We start from the raw sequence: 17488 nt of genomic DNA, 5'->3' as shown, positions 1-17488 counted from the left end.
CAGCGGGATACGTTCCCTCGACCCCCGGGAAGGGGGGACGGGCCGTTCCTCGACAGCACGGAGACGGAAAGAGTGGAACAGAGAATTGGATCGCTGGGGCCAATCTCAGAATCTCGTGTGTGGGGGAACTGGATCAGAACAGTTAGCAGACTCGGTCAAGGTCTCACGCGAGAGAGGCCAGGCGGGGTGCCAGACGCCCGCCTGACGCATGCCAACGGTTCTTTTTTTTTTGTCTTTTTTCAATTTTTTATGTCTGAAAACGAACTCGAGATGGGATGAGGTGATACGTGAATGACGTGGGGCTGGAGGGAAGTGGGGTGAGGGCGATCGGAGTCCGGGGCGGGGGGCCGGGGGGGATTGGGAGGGGAGGGCAGGGGCTCGGGGACTGGGGGCGACGGGGCCAGCGGCTTGGCTGGGACGTGGGCAGCTGGGGGACGTGGCCAGGGACGTGACAGTGATCGGTGGCTGACGGTGATGTCGATGGCTATGTGATGACGGCGCGTGTCTATGCGTGTGGGGTGAACTGAATGATCAGGAAGATGGTGAGGATGACATAGCAATACGTACTTGCAACTAGGTAAAACTCGGCAAGTAATAATCAAGCTAAGAGTATAGCTTCCTATCCAAATAATTGAAGAAGCAAAATATTTCTCACTGGTACCCAAGGGCTGTTTAGCTGCCCGACCCTAAGAGCTGGAAAGCTAAACAGAGCTCTGTCCCATTTCTTTCTATTTTTGCAAAAAAAATAGATGCTCTTTTTAATAAAAAAGAAGTCAAATTTATAATTCAGAAGCTGGCTAGGTCTTTCAGGATCTGAGGGTTGTTAACTCAGCAACACAAATTAAACCCATAGCTGTGTAGACCAGGTCTGGTACCTTTGGCCACAGAACTAGAAAACGCCCCACAGGCAACAATTTCCACTGAACTCTGTGAAAACCTCGGTGAGGGCGGTGCTGCTGCTCAGATTTTGCCAGGGGCACTTGCGGTTAGAGGTGCATTTAAATTTCGAGGGACTATCTAATCTACGGGGTGGGAGACAAGGTAAAGTGCTGGGAATTTGGGAGGGTGGGGGCTGCCCAAGTGGCAACCCCAGACCGCACTTTGTGACTCAAAGGGGGCCACTCGTTTCCAGACGGAAAGCGGGCCAGGAGGCACCCCCCCACCTCCATTTCGAGAAAGGCAGTTGCGATCAATCTCAGTACATCAAGTTTGCATCCAGGATAGGCCAAAACCTGTGGATCCTGGGATGAGACTTAAGTCCTCATCAGATCCTAATTTCTCGGGTCAGGAACTGTTTTGGTTCGTATCCCTTCGTTCCTAATTCAGAGTTTTAGAGCCAGAGAGAATTTGGATGGTCTCTGCGTTCAAGCCCCTCCCTCGAGAGGGGCCGAAGTCGGGCCCGGGGTGGGGACGGGTTGCGGTGGGGGGGGGGGGGGGGGGAGCTCGCCAAGGATCACACAGCGAGTTAGTGGCAGGGCTGGGACGGGGTCCTGACCCCCTCCCTCCCCCCAGCAGCCGACCCCGGGGCTCTCTCTCTGTCTGACACACGGCCGCTGCACTCCGCAAAATCTCAAATCAATCAGAAAGATCTAAGCGTTGCGGTTGTTGGACTTGATGTGAGTGCACGTTGGATGTGGCGTGTGAACATTAACGAACGAAAGAGATTTTTGCCTTTATCACAGTGAGTGGTCATGCGCGGCACTCGTAATGGTTTCACGAGGACCGTGGCCGAGTCCCCTCCCGGAGAGAGAGGGGCGTCGGCACCCAGCCCCGGCTCTGTTGCCTTGTTTTTTTTTGGTCTTTTTGATTTTACGTTAAGTTTAGAGTTTAGAATAACATACTTAATTTCGTTTTACTCGTTTAAAGATGAAACTCGTGTTATTATTTTTCGATCATGCATTAAGAGAGAGAAAGAGGGTTCTTTTTGTCACACGGCAACACAAAGGTAATATACGGAAGCATAGCGTTCACCAGATTCGACACAGAATATAGCAAACTCCACCACAAAGATGAGAACAGACCGCATATAGTGAGCGCTGCGGGACCCCGCGAATACAGAGGGGCCGGTGGGGATGCTTAGATGTCGTCTTCGCCCGCCTCCTTGCTGAAGGTGGTCATGTCGATCTTCTCGGGGAAGATGATGTTGACGGCCAGGTCCTCCCCGCTGTTGTACTGCAGGAGCACGTTCCTCTTCTTGCGAAGCACGCGGTTGTAGCGCAGGTTGGACACCCAGGCCTCGCACTTGTTGAGGAAAACGATTCCCACGGTGCCCAGCACCACCAGACTGGTCAGCACGCCCAGGACGGTGAAGCAGATGGCCTGGCCCTCGGAGAGGAGGGGAGCACTCTTGTTGAGTTCCTTCATGGACACCTTGAGGATGCGGTGCTCCGGCTGCGGCACTGGCAGCTCGTGCACCCCGGGGGTCAGGCGGTAGGTCAGCCCGTGCCCGCCGGGCAGACGGGTGACCTGCTGGGGGCCTAGCGCGCGCTTCCTGCCACAGGTGGGGCCCGTGAACTCGGGCTTGCACAGACACTCGTACCTCACCTGGGTGTGCTGCAGGCAGGTGCCCCCGTTGAGGCACGGGTCGGTGCCGCAGTTGCCCACGGGGCGGCTGCACGTCTTGTCCATGAAGCCGGCGGGGCAGCGGCAGCGGAAGTCGCCCCCGATGTCGGTGCAGATGCCTTGGTTCTCGCACGGGTTGGGGGTGCAGCTGTTGGCCACGATCTCGCAGAAATTGCCTGAGAAGCCAGGGGGGCACAGGCAGGAGGCATGGGAGGCCCGGCCCTCATCATCCACGCAGGTGCCTCCGTGCTGGCAGGGGGACCTGTGACACAACAGGGGGACACGGTAAAGGGCCCTCGGAGGCTGGCCTAGGACGGAGGTGCCCAGGGAGGCGCCGGCTGCCGCGGCCCCTGTCCGCGAGGGGCTCACGGGCCGTCCGGGGCGGACGCACGCACGCCTGACCTCCCGAGCCGATGCCCGTCTCCTCTCCCACCTCTTAAGTCATCTCTCCGACCAGAGGCCTGGTGGTTAGTCACTGGTGGACGGGTGGGGAAACTGAGGCTGAGAGAGGCAAAGTTAGTGATGACCCGGGGCTGGAGGGAGCCCCCTCCCTTAGCTCCACCCCCCCCCCCCCGGGGGCCGCTGGGCAGAGCAGAGCCTGCCCCCCCCCCCCACCCAGGTCCCCTCACCACACGGCCCCCGCCTTATTGTTACTCGTATCGTTATTTTCCGAGGAGAGAGCCTGCGTACTATTGTACTGGAAACCCTTAGGGACACTCAGAGTGAAAGAAACCCCCGGGCCGTCTCTGCCGGCCCGGCCGGGTGCCTGTGCCCGGCTGTTTAACAGTGGTCCATTCACCCAAGTGCGGCTTCCAGACCGAAACTGTTTGCTCAAAGCAGAGCACAGGAGCATTTAACGTAAGTGCTTTTAAACGAGCAGACCCTTTGTCATCTGATAAATGCCAGAACCCAGGGAAGAAAGGGGCTCTAAGCACAAGAAATCGGCATCGCTGCTTCAGGGGGTGAAGGCTGCCTAGGAGCTGGGCTCTGGAGGGACTTCAAGGACCTCGGGTTCTATTTTGACAGTCTGGTTCGAGTTGGTGGGAGAGACAAAGCAAAACGTTTTAAAGGTCTCGCTCTGTATTCTCTCTTCCCGCTCAAAAGCAGACGTGGACGTCGGTTGTGAGCCCCTCTCCTCCGACCCTCTCTGAACACTGATCTTTGGATGCTACAAAAATGCCTGTTTGTGGCCTCTCGGGCTCCAGGATTCCCCCACGCCCTCCCTGGAACGCCCAGTCAAGATAAGCTGCTGGTTCTGTACTCTAGCTTCTATATCCTCTGCCCCCCAGCTCGATCCCCCCCCACCCCAGCTCGGGCCCAGGACCCGCTCTGTTTGCATTCTTGCAGCGGCCTAAGCCCCGCCTAAGCCCCAGCTGAGGGCCGGGTGGGCTCCGTGGAGCTAAACAGATAAGGGCCGGAAGTGCTTTGCTGCTTTGCAGAAGTGTCCCTTCTGACTGTCGTGCCCGCGGCCCTGAAAGTCCCAGAGCCTCTGCTCCGCTGCGGGTCGCTAAGAGCTGGACCCCCCCCCCCCCCCGCCACCTTCATGGCTAGTCCTCCCCGCCCACCCCGCTGGCCAAAGCCCCCCTCTCCGACTCCTCAGCCGGGTCTGCCCTCACGCACACACATGGGGACTTGGGGGCATCAGAGGGAAGAGGAAATCACCTTGGGGGGGTCACTTCAGGAATTACGGAGATCACACACAGCCCCGCAAGCACCCTGATCTGGGGCGCCCCCCCCCCCAGCCGTGGGGCTGCGGGACAGGCACTTACTTGGCCTTTTGTCAGGTGACAGGTCCAACTGGGCTAGGCTGAAAGGGTCTTTGGGGGTGTGACGCAGGAATCAAAGCAGCATTCATCGGATCGCACAGAGTGAGGAAGAATATTTACCCATTGATCACACAGGGCCCATCCTTCTCCTGACAGTCCTTTCCCGAGAACCCAGGGGCGCAGGAGCACTCGTAGTGGCCGCTCTCGAGGTTGACGCAGGTTCCGTTGTTAGCGCAGGGGGTCGAGGCGCAAGCCCGGACATCTGGGGGACGGGGAGAGAAAAGCGGACTTTGTGACCCACCCCCTCCCCCAGGGAGGAGGGGGAGGGGACAGGCTGGGAGGAGAGCTTTGTGGGTAGGGGCAGGGACAGAGCCCTCCAGCCGGTCAAGCGGGGACCCCAAGCGAGCCGCCCAGATGTCTCTGTTCGTGGCCACTCACTGCCAGCGGTCACCGAATGGAGTCCTGAGGAAGAGGACGTAGCGACCCCCCAAAACTCTGCCGTTAGGCAAGCAGCTCAGGGGGGGCTGAAGGGGCTCCCTCCCTCCCGTCAGGTCACAGACACGGAAAGTCACGGCCGCTCACTGATCCTCAACCCGGGAAAGCCGGCCCCCCGTCCCGGCACCGGCTCACCCGCTCGGTCCAGGAACGTGACCTTTACCGCAGACCCCTTCCCTCCCCCAAAACGTTGTGTGCCAGGCCCAGGCTCCTCCCCCAGATGAGTTTTCAGCCTCTCCTGGTTCGGGGTGGGGGGGGGGGTCCCTGCCAGTCAGGGCAATCGTGCGGCCCAGCTGTTAGAAACACCAGCTGTCCTTCATCACAGAGGGGCGGGGGGGAAATCGAGACATGTGAGGACTCCTGTCGGGAATCGAGAAACGGGATTCAGCCCCACCACTGCCTCTGCCTCCCGGTGGTCGCTCTTTCCGCGCTCAGGATCTGAACGAAGGGGCCCGCGATAAAAAGGCTGTATCTTTTGAAGGCAGCAAAATCAGGAGTACTGAGTGCTCTCCTGTCCGTGTGGGTTTCCATGAACACTGTTACATTTCCACCGCCTTTTTTCACCTCCTGTCATGCACACTTCATTATGCGGGGCTCAGCAAGCCAGGGACAGCTGAACAAAGGGGCCTGGGCCAGGGGCTCTCCGCCGATGGAGACCCCAGCCCCCAGGCAGGGCCGCGAGGGACCTTTTCCATGCCTGGCTCCAGCCGGGCTCAGGGTTCCGCTCCTCCCCGCTCTGTGCCTCACTTTCCCCACGTACAAAAGGAGGGGCTCGCCCTGGCCAGTCCCCGGGGGCCCTTCGAGCTTTGGGTTCCTACATCTGCCAAATACAAAGCCGGGGCCAGCCAGAGACCCGGCAGCTTAAGGCCAAATGGGCGGGGGTCCCCGACGCTGAGGCCACACACACGCGGATTCGTTCTGTCTTTTAAAGAGACCCGCGCCCCTCGTGGAGGGAAGATGGCAATCTGTCCATAAGGGAAAGCCTGTATGCCATGCCGACGGCCTATCCAGAGCCGTGAGGCGTCCCCTGCGAGCCCCGCTCGGTGTAAGGAAACATAAAGAGATTTTATCATTACGGGAAGGTTCTAGCGGGTGAGGCCTCAGCAACGGGCTCCCAGTCCTGGGCTCCCAGCAACCCTGTCACTGGGCATCTTAAATTTAAGCTAAAGACTTGCCGACCACCCCCCTCGTCCCCCCACAGCATCTAGCCTCATGCACAGAGGATGAGCCCACCTCTTCCCAATTCCCAGGCCTCCGGCCCAAAAGGAGGGTAGATGAAGCCGAGGCAAGGAGAGAGATGCCAGGGGCAGGGGGCGGGGGCGGGGGGGGGGGGTTCTGTCTGGGGCAGCAGCTGCGGCCTTGACAGCCTCAGAGACAGAGACGGGTTGGGGAAAAGGGGAACGGGGGGGGGGGGGGACAATTATCCGGAGGGCTATTTCCTCTGGACCCAGCGTCCCAAGCTGAGAGGCTTTGTCAACCCAGTGGGGAGGGGACATTTTGTCTGGAAAACTCCATGGGAGGCAATCCTGAACCAGACACCAAAGAGGGTGGGCTCTGGGCTAAAAGCCCTGATCCCAAGTGGTAGCTTTTTCGGTGGGGGGTAGACCCTCTGGGTCACGAGGCAGCCCAGAGGGTGCCGTGGAGGGGGAGCAGAGCTGTGGAGCGTGAGTCAGCTGCGGAGAAAATCCCGCACCGTCTGGCGGTGTGGGGGGGGGGCAGGGGGGTGGTGCTTTAAGGACCTGAGACTGTGGTGGGGGCTCAATTAGGAAAGCAGAGCGCCTCGGCGGCTATGACGCAGGGGCGGTCAAACATGCTCTCGAATCTTCCTTAAGGGAGGGGATTAGAAGCGGCCACAGATGAGAAGCAGCCCATTCCTGGGGCCAGGGGAAGGGATTTTCGCTGGCTTTTCTCCCAATAACCTCTCACGCATCCCTAAGCAGAGCCTTTTACCTCCTCGAGCCTCGACTTCCCTCTCGCTACCCCTGGTCTCTGCTAACATTGAGGACCGAGGGACAGAGGCCCCGGGGCAGCCACCCACTCTGCCGGGAGTTTTTTTCAGGACTTTAGCTTGCCCCGGCTTCAGGGCCCCTTCGGCCAAACGAGAATGGACTCAGATGGACATTTTGCAGCCTGAAAACGTAGTGGCAACCAGCTCTCAGTTGCTCGGGGTAATGGAGGACAGAGATTGCATAAATTAATGAAATCAACAGATAACACCAATCTGCACTTTGACCACTTCTCAGCTTTTCCCGACCCCCAGCCTCCCTCAACACCTGACCCCAGACGTCAGCCCTGTCCTACTGGCTCTGACTCAGTCCCTGCTCAGCACACCCATCACCCCCACCCCAGTCATTTGTTTGCTCTTACAGCCTCGTGTGTGAATTTCCGGGAGCCGCAGCTCCGTGACCGGCCGCCCCCCCACCAGTCCTTACCCTCTCTGAGTTTTAGTGACCCAGACAGGTTGCCCAGGTCTCCACCCTCTGAGCTTTGTGTGGCCTGTGCTGATTGTGTGACTCTTTACTCAACAGGCAGATCCCCGACAGCCCCCCTCCCCCAAAGTGCTTTCTCTGGGTGCTGGTGCTGTGCCGAGGAGAACAAAACTGAGTCTCTACCTTCTAGGAGGTTCCAGGTACCAGGGGGTAGTGTATCAACACACCATTACCATACAGAGCCCTGGGTGTGTGGGAATAAGGCGGGAGGGGGAGGGGAGGCAGTTGGGAGGAAGCGGCCGGGGGGGGGGGGGGGCAGGGATGGGGGTGGGGCGGGCAGGGGCACATGCCAACCTATGTCACAGAGCTTCCCGTTCCAGCCGTCGTCACAAACGCACTGCCAGGGTTCCACGCAGAGTCCGTTAACGCAGCCGGGAAAGGTCACACATTGGTCGCACAGGGGACCCTGCCAGCCAGGCTGGCACCTGCGGTGGGGGGGGGGGGTTGGAGGAGAAAGATGGGGACATATGAAGGGGGGCAGGGGTGGAGGGGGCGCCCAGGCTGCTCTCTGTGGAGCCAAGATCCCTTGGGGGTCTTTGCACAGTGCCAGGCCAGCGGGTCGCAGGAAGCAAACACCAGACACCTGAACGGAGAACTTAAACAGAGGACCAGACGGAGGGGTCCCCAAGAGCCTGGCAGAGCGCTGCATTTTGCCGCAGTGGCCTGCAGTGGGCTCACCCTGCAAGGGGTTCTCCCCACACCCCACTTCTGAGACAGCAGACAGGAGCTGTGGCTGTCCCCCCCTCCCCATCCTCCCGCCCTCTTCTCCCCCTCGCTACCCTCCCACCAGTTTCCTGCGGGGGCGAGGAGGCTGTTTGCTGCAGCCCAGCGGCCAAGCCTCCCCCCCTTTTCTGCCTGACACCATGATTCCCCAGGATTCTGTCCTGACCTCCTACAGGCTGCCTCTGGGGAGCCACCCCATTACCTGCAAACATTGTCATCCTCGCAGAACCCATTTTGGGGGTGGCAGGCCGGGAAGCACTCAGCTCCTGAGGCACAAGAAAGGTTACACCATTCACCCCACAAGGCCCCAGAGGCCAGGGCAAAGCCCCATCTTCGCCCAAAGAGTCCAAGGCCTCCCTGGAGGGAGCCAGAGACCCTCTGTGGTCCCACCAGCCTCGCACACAGTAGGCGCTTCACGTCAGGCCACTCAGAAAAAAAAAAAATCTGCTACGTTCCTGGTGACAGGGTGACCACAGGACACTGCCTGGTTCTCAGGAGCAGGTCAGACACCTAAATTCCTCCCCCGCCTCAAAATCATGAAACCTCAAACGCTAAACGCAGGGCTGGGGAGACAGTGAGTGGAGACATTCGACCCCTGGGCACTCAGCCAAACCCTCACTTTTGCAAAGTGAGCTAAAATGGGGAGCAGATTCTGAGGCATCCGGCTTTGGAAAAGGCCAGACAGGTTCACCTGGCAGCCCGGCAGGTAAGGCATCCTGATCGTGTGAAAGGTTTAATCCCCGTTAAACCAGGCACGCAAGTCAAATCCCCCCAATCTCCCTCCCCCAGACTCGTCATATTTAAAAGACGCAAGAATTTTGCAAAGCAGATTTCTGCAATTCTGACACTGTTTAGACATCCGGACACTTTCGTAGGCGCCTACTGTGTGCATTTCCTTCGTCTGGCTCCCCAGCTTTCCAGACAGCCCCCCCACCACGAGCACTGGTGCAGTGGGGGCGGGGGGCACTGCGGGAAGGGGCAACTCTCTCCCTGTCAGAGACAGATGGCCGCCGCAGACTGAAGTGTCGCAGCCCCTCACCTAGAGAAACGCCACGCGGGAGGGGCTCGCGCCGGACGCCTCGGTGGGAATTTGGGGCTGCGACGGCCAAGCCACCCCCCCCCCCGCTGTCCCCACAGACCTGGTCCCGAACGCGCACGCGACACCCCAAAGTTGCACCCCAGAGCATTTCCACACAGGGCTCCCGGTCATCACCTCGTTTCTCCATACCTCCTCTGTCTGCGCACCGACACCCCTGCGAGCGCCACTTCTGCGGGGCGGGAAGGGGCTGCGGCGGCGGCGGCGGCGGGGGAGGGGGGGGCGGGGGTCCCACACCTCCCCCTGCCCCCGGGACCCCGGGGCGAGGCTTGGCATGCGAGGCTGGCGGGGAGGGCGAGGCGGCACCGCGCGGGGCTTAGGGTTAGGCGGGACGGGCCGGAGTCGGGGCGCACGGGACGGGGCGCGCGGGGCACCGGGCGGCCGGGGGGCAGGGGTGGCGTCGCAGGCTTCCCCGGAGGGGGCGCGAACCGGGCCGCCACGGCGTAGGGGGGTGGGGGTGGGGGGGCTCACCATGGACACTGTGGCCGAAGGCCAGCAGGAGCAAGAGGACGGGCAGGAGGGCTGCGGTCGCGGTCATCGCGGGGCGGCCGGGGTCGCGGTCCCGGGAGCGGCGCGGGCGCGGGTCCGGCTCCGGGCGCCGCGCTGGGCTTCTGGTTGCGGACGCGGAAGGGGGCGCGGGCGCGCGGCGAGGGGAAAGCCAGGGCTGCACCGGGCTGCGCGCTGCGCTCTCCGCTGCCGCCGCCGAGCTGCCGCCGCCGCCGCGCGCGCCGCCCTTTTCGTACCGCCGCCCCCCCGCGGCCCCCGCCCCCCGCCCCCGCCTCCGCGCGCACGGGGCCGGCGCCGGCCAGTCCCGGTGACCCCCGCCCCTCGCGGGGCCGCCCCCCACCGCTGCGGCGTCCCGGAAAGCCGCTCGCGCACGCGGAGCGCTCTTGGCTAGACGGGCACAGGTACCCCGCGCGCGAGGGGCACACGTCCTGTACACGGGACGGCCCGCGGGCGCGCACAGGCGGGCCCGCTTAGGACAAGCGGCGGGGACGGAGCCGGGGCTGGGCCGCAGCCCCCAGGAAGACGCCAGCACGCGCTCGGAATACAGAAACACGCAGAGAAACACCAAAACACTTATCGCCAAGGTCCCGAGCACGCAGGCCATGGCTCACACTGGCCGGGAAGACACAAATGCGCGCTCCGGGGACGCAGGACACGCTCCTGACACACGCGCCCTCGGGAGAACACTGATGGAAAGCCTCGTAGCCCCCTGCCCCTCGCTCTAAAGACGCAGGAAGACGCAGGCCCACACGCTGCACCACCGGCACGCCCTGCGATGCAAACCCAGGTTGTAGAAATAGTCCTGGGCGCCACATGCGCAGTCACAGGCACGCGGAGAGGCCAGCGGACACACAGTTATGAAACCCCGGGCATCCTTCAACATGTGCCCCAGCCTGGCCACACAGAGGCACGTGCCCAGCCACGTGAACACCTGAACATGCGAATTCACTTGCAAACATACGGACACCCGCTCACCCCCCCCCCCAGCCCCCCCGGCCGACAGTCAGGGCCTTGGGCACCTCCCACACGTGTGGACAGCCACACACCTGAGAGTGACAGGCACGCACGCCCAGTCCCCCAAAACCCACGGATCACAGGCTCGTGATGGCACGCTCACCAAAACACACACATGCGGGCCAGCCCAACACACACAGGCCGGCCGGGTCCCATCCGTCTTTGCCCACAGTGACACAGGTGGACAAGCTCACAAGAACGCTCACACGCAGGCACACGCGCACACACACACACACACACACACACACACACACAGCTGCACAGCGAGCACTCGGCACATATTCTAGACCCACTGGGAGGCCTCCAGAGGAGTCACGGGGTTGTGGGGTGGGGAGGCTGACCTTGCCAGAGATCCTCCCCTCCCAAGAGCTGGGCGGGGGAAGCCCCCAGCCTGGGCTTAGAGACTCTCCTGGGTGGATGTTCCAGGCCCCTATTCTGATCAGGCCGCTGGAGGTGGAAATACAGAAGGGGGTTGGGGGGGGGGGGGCGGGAGGGACAGGTGATAAAAGGAGATGAAAGGTGTTTAACTTCTTGGGGAAGGGTACCAGGAGGTCATGGCCTTTAGAGGGTTCATTTATTTATGCTTCATTTACATAGATTAATCTGCACAGAGACCCCAGGTGCGGGCGGTGGGTGCCCACCCATTTCACAGCCTCCCCTTTCCCGCAGTGGGGAGGGAGGGTGATCTCTGCCACTTTGGTCCTAGGGTGGGGGGCCTTGGCCTTCAGACCATCTCCTGGGGTGGTGGCAGGTTTGAGGACATACTCTCTGTCCTCAAGATGGGTGTGGGAAGACAGGCCACGGGGAGTCCTCAGGCACAGGGGGGCGCTAAGGCCCGGAGTCTGTGCTCCCAGAGGAAGCAGCTGCCGGAGGGCACCTGACCAGGGTGGAGACTCCACAGAGGCTGAAGCGAAGCCCCCGCCCCTTCACCCTTGTGGAAGGTGCCTCCTCCTTCTCTTCGCCTCTTCTCTGCGGAAGACCCACAAGTAGGGGTGGGGGGTGCCGTTGGGAACCACTTGAGCGACAGGCTGGGCGGGGCGGGGAGGGCTGCCCCCGACCAGGCACCCACCCCATGCCCCTTCCTTCCCATTACCCCGTCTCTCCCAGGGATTCTTCTCAAATGAAGAAACGAGTTCTGAGAGGGAAGGTCCTTTGCCCAAGGCCCCGGGGGTTCCAACGAGAGTGGCGGACAGGCCAGGCCTGGAGGTTCAACTGTCCACTGCATGGAGATGGCCCCAGCTTCCCTGACCACCCCCCCCCCCTCCTTTCTTCCCTCCAAGGACCCTGACCTCAGCCTCCAAAATTATCCTACACAGCGGGCAGATTGGGAAGGGCTGGGTTCTCAGCCAGACACTGAGGAGGGGCGGGGGATCTCTGGGTTGAGCGGCCCCGGGGTGAGGGCCTCCGCCCAGACCAAGTCACGAGGTGCCGAGGTGCCATGTGGACCGTGTGGGGGACCCACGGGGCCATCACGTACACCGTCATCTAGACCCCTCCCTTTCCAACCTCGGTCCCTTCCCACCGCTGCCCTCCCCAGTTCTGGAAAGGGAGGGAGGCTTGAGGAGGGCAGTCTCACCCAAGGGCATTCATGCCCAAATGTCAGGGGCTTACGCTGAAAGGGCACTTCCCTGGCTGGCTGGCACCTGCTCGCTAATCCCCGTCCCATCCCCTGACTGCTGAGGGCCCTGGGCCAGTCACTATGCCCCTCAGAGCCCCGTTTCCTTGTCTATAAGCAGGGAGACCACACCTGTCCCCAAAGGGAACTTGGGTTTTCCTAAGTAGAAAACCACTGTACTTACAAGGCCTGGCCCTTTCCTGCCTTCCTCCACCAGCTGCCTCTGGGCCTCCACCCCAGTGGGCTAGTTCTTTCTGGAACTGGTTCATGATCTGGCCCTCTTTAGAGCCCCCTGCAGGGCCGCTGCTGGGAGGAGTCTTTCCTTCCGTTTCAAGACCTGTAAGCCTGGAGCTTTCTGTGGGTCTCACTAAAGTGTTTGTAAATTCTGGAGACTGGAGATTTCTTTTGAGCAAGCCGACAGTGGGAAAGGGTAGCTTAGGAGCAGTGGGGAGAGGGGAGGTTGGTGACAGTCACCAGCTTCAAGGCTGTGCACAGAGAGCATGAAAATGCCAACCGGGTTCCTCGGGGAGAAGTCAGCACCGCCTGCTGTTTGCAAGCGGACCCAGAGGGCAGGAGGACTCAGGACGACTCCCTCCTTTATCTGTGCACCCTTCCCCTCCCTGTCATTCCCTCCCCCGCCAAGAACAGAGGGGATGGCAAAGGAGGCGAGCAGCCCCCGCCCTCAGGAAATGCTTGGCCGCCTGGTCTGCGGAGGGTGGCTTGGCCCACGGGGTACACGGGTATCAGGGACCAAACCTGCCCACGGTGGGGCCAGATCGCAACTCTTGAACTTCAAGCCGGGCTCCTTCCCTCTGCCAAGCTGGCTCTGCCTGCAGCCCCGTGAACCTTCTGCTCCTTCTGCCCAGAGGCCAGCTCCCCGGGGCCTTACTCCACCCGGCAGCAAGCGAGCTGGTGAGGGGCGCAAGTTTTCTGAGGCCACCGAAGAAATGTTGTCTCCAGACGGTCCCCCGCCCATTCTCCCCTCCTCCCCTCTCCAAACACTGACATTGCCCTCGGCCAGCACCAGACCACTTGATTAAAGGCAGAATTGCTGATCAAGAAAGCCCAGCAGGGTCCAGCTGGAGGGGCCTCGGAGACCAGCTAGTTCTGGGCGTGCACAGTGGGGGCAAGGCAGCTGGGGGGGGTTGGACTCTGCCTCCACCCTGTCTTGACATCTGCTGTGCACCCCCCTACAGCTGAGAATCTCCAAAGCCTGAGGCTTTGTTTCTGCCCAGACTGGTTTGTGGGTCTCTGCATTCCCACCAGTCCGGGCCTAATGGGACATGATGCAGTCGGAGAAACTGAGGCCGAGCAAAGACCCCCAGGTGCCTCTGTTCCCTCTTCTCTCTCCCTCTCCCAAATACCATGCGTTCTCCACCCTGCCTCCCGAAGAGGACACAGCTTCCCCCTCGCCCTGTCTGAGACACGTAGCCCTGCCCAAAGAGCCTGCCCATTTGACAAGGCAGGGCCAGCGTCCAGAACTTTAGCTCTTCTCATTAGAGTCCTGGAACTGGAATTTGGACACAGGGGGGGCAGGGATCTCCCCACCACCACCCGGCCACAGCCCCTGAATTAGGGAGGGCTACAGGCAAGAAGGCGGGGCCTGCCTTTTCCTCCTCTCCCCGACTGTCCCCTCGGGTCTGGATTCTTACGGGGGCCTCCTTGAAGCTGGGCTGGCTGGGCCCTGCAAGGCCCGGGTTCAGAGATGAGCGCACTGAGGCTGCCCGGTTCTGAGACAGGTGTGCAGCCAGCGTGTAGCAGGGAATCCACGCCCGCTCTCTGCTCAGCGGCAGGGCAGGGAGGACCCTGGGAACACCTGAGGGCACCTCCCCTGGAGGGGGTGGGGGGGGGGGGGTTCGCGAGGGCTCGGTGCAAACGCCGAAGAGCTGATCCGCATTCTTTCCCCAAGCAAGCGAGTTCAGCTTTGAAGAGACACAGTCTCTTTTCTCCCGCGGAGGGGAGGGGGCCCCGGGGGCGGAGGGCGGAGGGAAGTGAGAGGCGCACCCGGGTACATTTAGGCTCGAGAACACGAGCACGACGGCTCGAGTTCAATCAGAGAGAAGGCTCTTCAGTCTGAAGTGGCTGCGCGCTCGGCCGAGCGGAGAACGGGGACCGTGGCCGTGGAGGTGGAGGCGCACCTGCTGCTCAGGCCTCGTGGCGGGGCCGGGGGAGGCGCGTGACGGGCTCCGCGGCGTCGGGGCGCGCCAGGGAGCCGGGGGCGCACGTGTCCCCCCCGGGGGAGGCGGTGGCCTGGCCACGTGACTTCCGAGGGGTCGCGCCCCCCCCCCCCCAGACCGCAGCCCGTTTCTCGCCACCCATCGGATGGGAGCATTCAAAAATAGACCTTTCTCGCCTCCCTCCTCGTTGGAATCGACATGGATGTCACGTTCGCAGGTCTAATTGTCCCCTCCTCAATCAAATTATCCTCTTAAAGGGCGCCACTGAGTCATGCTGTGTGGGTGGAGAGCTCTGGGGGTCTCCAGAAGGGTTAATAACAGCTCCCCGCCCCGCCCCCACACCTCGTAGGTAAACTCGCCCCACCTAGGTGGGAGGGGATCACAACTAGAGGAGAAAGGAGTCTTTTCATCACTTAGCCTGTCAGAAATTCCCAGAAGTTAATTTTCCATACAACGGAGGCTCACTTCTTTCAAATGCTGTCTTTCATCCACTCAGAATGGGCTGAGCTCCTACTGTGTGCCCGGGGCTCTGCTTGGGGGTGGGGCAGGACCGGATGTTCAGCGATGGAGTGGCGTGGTCCCTCACCTCCGAGGAGGAGGGCCGGGGGGCTTGAGGACCCTTCAGGTTTAGAGGCCTCTGAGGTGGAGGCCTGTCAAGGGAGGCCTGCGGGAAGGGAGATTGAGCGCCTCCTGGAGGGTGGGGGTCCCGGGACTGGGTGTTCCGGGGTGTGTAGGAGTTCGTTCGCCAGGGTCGTCACGGCGGGACCCCTGTATGCACACACGGGAGAGGCCAGCGTGCTGCTGTTCGTTGAGACTGGGGCCGAGTCAGGCTGGAGAAAGGGTTACAAAACCTTCAGCGTTTTGGAGAGAAAGCCCTCTTAACTACTCTTTTTGTTTGTTTGTTTTTAATTTTTTTTTAACGTTTATTTATTTTTGAGACAGAGAGAGACAGAGCATGAATGGGGGAGGAGCACAGAGAGAGGGAGACACAGAATCGGAAACAGGCTCCAGGCTCCAAGCCGTCAGCCCAGAGCCCGACACGGGGCTCGAACTCACGGACCGCGAGATCGTGACCCGGGCTGAAGTCGGACGCTTAACCGACTGCGCCACCCAGGCGCCCCCCTCTTAACTATTCTTAAATATTCGACGGCCTCCCTTACCCTGGCAAACAACCTGAGGGACAGGAGTCTGTCTCCCTTTTCTCGGACCGGGGTCGACCCACGAACACATCTTGCCCAGACTTGCGGCGAGGCGTGGGAACTGGGCCAGCCCTCCCCCGCCCGACCCCTGCAGCACCTGCCTACCCCCTTCCACCGGAGGGCCCGGCCAGCCGAACCCTTCAGAGGCACCAACAAAGTGCCCCGTGATGGGGAGGAAACAGGTGAAATCCTTCTCTCAAGCCCCGAGCCTCTGGAAGGAGGACCCCATCCTAGCTCCAGCTTAGGGGTTTCTAGGGTGACCATGGCGGGACTGTGACAGGACCATGACCTTCCCCATCCCCATGTCTGGGGCTTATGAAAAGAGCTGTGTCTCCTGGCTGGGCCTGATGTACCTGTCAAGTTTAGGGATGTGAAAACACACAGCTCTCGAGGAATTTAAGATGTTCCCGTGCTATATTTATTCTCTTATTTGTAAGAAGGCATTAGTGTCTTCATTCAATTATATTCAGAAATGTTTTCACCGTGCTACTACGTCCTGAGCGTTAGGGATGGCTTGCGAAGGAAGGCCCTGCCCGGTGCCCAAGCAGGGCCCCGGGACAGGCAGGTGGGAGGTCAGAGGGCCCTGCGTTGGCTCCTCTCTGCCCTCCTCCCCCCAGGCCTCCCCTGCCACCGGCCACAGCCTCCGGTCCACCTGCCGTGCGTCCTGGCCCGGGATTGGAGACCAGCGAGCCTCTGGCCTCTCGTCCCAGACGCTCCCAGCAGCACCACCCGCCTTGGACACATCCTCCCGCCTGGCGTTAACGGACTTTGCACGCGTGTCTGACCTCGGCGGGGCCAGAAGCGCCTTTCTCAGCCCTATGCCCGGCAGCCGGGGGCCTACAGGGCTGCCCACGAGGTGTTTGTGGATTAAGTGAATTAATGAATAAATGAACGAGGCACCAAGTGTTCTCCCAGGGTTACCGCGGGCCCCTCGGAACGACCCTGTGTCCTAGCTGGGGTTGTGGCGACGTCCCCACCTTGTTCTCTCCTCACCAGGGCCTCGGGGTTCTGTGACTGGGTGTGGTGAATGTGGGGAGCAGGCACACGCAGGGAGACCGCAGCCAGCACCCCCGCTGTTACCCGCCCCCCTGCCCCCCCCCCCCCCCAGCGCCTGGCTTCTCTGTGTATACACTCCAAGAGCCTGTTCCTATGGTGACGCTCCTCGCCTCCAGAGGCCCTACCTAGCTGTTTACAGCCAAGCTTCAGCTAGGGATGGGGGGCAGGGGACACCCAGCCCCGGCTGACCCCGGCTCCCCCCTCCCAACGCACATGGGGTTTCTTGGTGCCCAAACTCAAGTCTGGTCTTCCGCGATGAGCCTTAATTGGATCCCGGCACAAAAATGTTTGTTCTTCCTCTCCCTCCATCTGTAGGGCTCCCCCCCCCCCCCGTTGGCCACAGAACTTGATGCTGGGGTCCAGAGAGGCTGAGCGATGTCCCCGAGGTCACACAGCAAGGTGCTGGCAAAGCGGGACCGGATTGTTGAGGCCTGGCGCCCTGCCAGAATGACCCGGAGAGCTGACGGTGAGCGGTGCTTTGAGGAGCCCCAGATTCCCTCCTTTCAACGGTGCATTTGAGGTCTGACCAGAAAGCCCACAGACTCCAAACAGACAAGAAATTCGTGTCACTAGAGTAAGATTCTGGCTGGGACTGAGGGAGTGGCCCTCTGTTTCCTGCGTCAGCAACGGTGGAACTTGGGGCTCGAGACGGTTTCCTGGGGCTGGACACCTTCCCTCTCTCTCCCTCTTCCTCCTGGCCCTGGCCTCTCCCTGCTCGCCCCGTAGTCTCATCTCCTTGTGTCATCCTCAGGCCTCCTCGCGGGCTGCCACAGCCCTGCAATTGCCCAA

At 61.3% G+C, this 17488-nt stretch overlaps 1 protein-coding gene across 3 annotated transcripts; it reads right to left on the bottom strand.

Moving 5' to 3' along the window:
• Window positions 1-1856: 1856 nt before the first annotated feature.
• On the bottom strand, window positions 1857-9851 carry DLK1 (delta like non-canonical Notch ligand 1). 3 transcript variants are annotated; one of them, XM_045452118.1, is made up of 6 exons: window positions 9603-9850; window positions 8238-8301; window positions 7607-7737; window positions 4449-4590; window positions 2545-2824; window positions 1857-2325 (listed from the first exon to the last, which is right to left on the bottom strand). In XM_045452118.1, exons 1-6 carry the CDS (start codon window positions 9667-9669, stop codon window positions 2077-2079), a joined length of 933 nt encoding a protein of 310 aa, XP_045308074.1. In that variant the 5' UTR covers window positions 9670-9850; the 3' UTR covers window positions 1857-2076. The 3 variants fall into 3 exon arrangements, with proteins under 3 accessions (XP_045308074.1, XP_045308075.1, XP_045308073.1); XM_045452119.1 differs by having other exon boundaries at window positions 1857-2319; XM_045452117.1 differs by having other exon boundaries at window positions 1857-2824; window positions 9603-9851.
• Window positions 9852-17488: the final 7637 nt, after the last annotated feature.

The sequence above is a fragment of the Leopardus geoffroyi genome, chromosome B3 (assembly GCF_018350155.1).
Source record: "Leopardus geoffroyi isolate Oge1 chromosome B3, O.geoffroyi_Oge1_pat1.0, whole genome shotgun sequence".
In the NCBI taxonomy this organism is placed as follows: domain Eukaryota; kingdom Metazoa; phylum Chordata; class Mammalia; order Carnivora; family Felidae; genus Leopardus; species Leopardus geoffroyi.
This window is presented reverse-complemented; position numbering and strand designations above follow the sequence as displayed.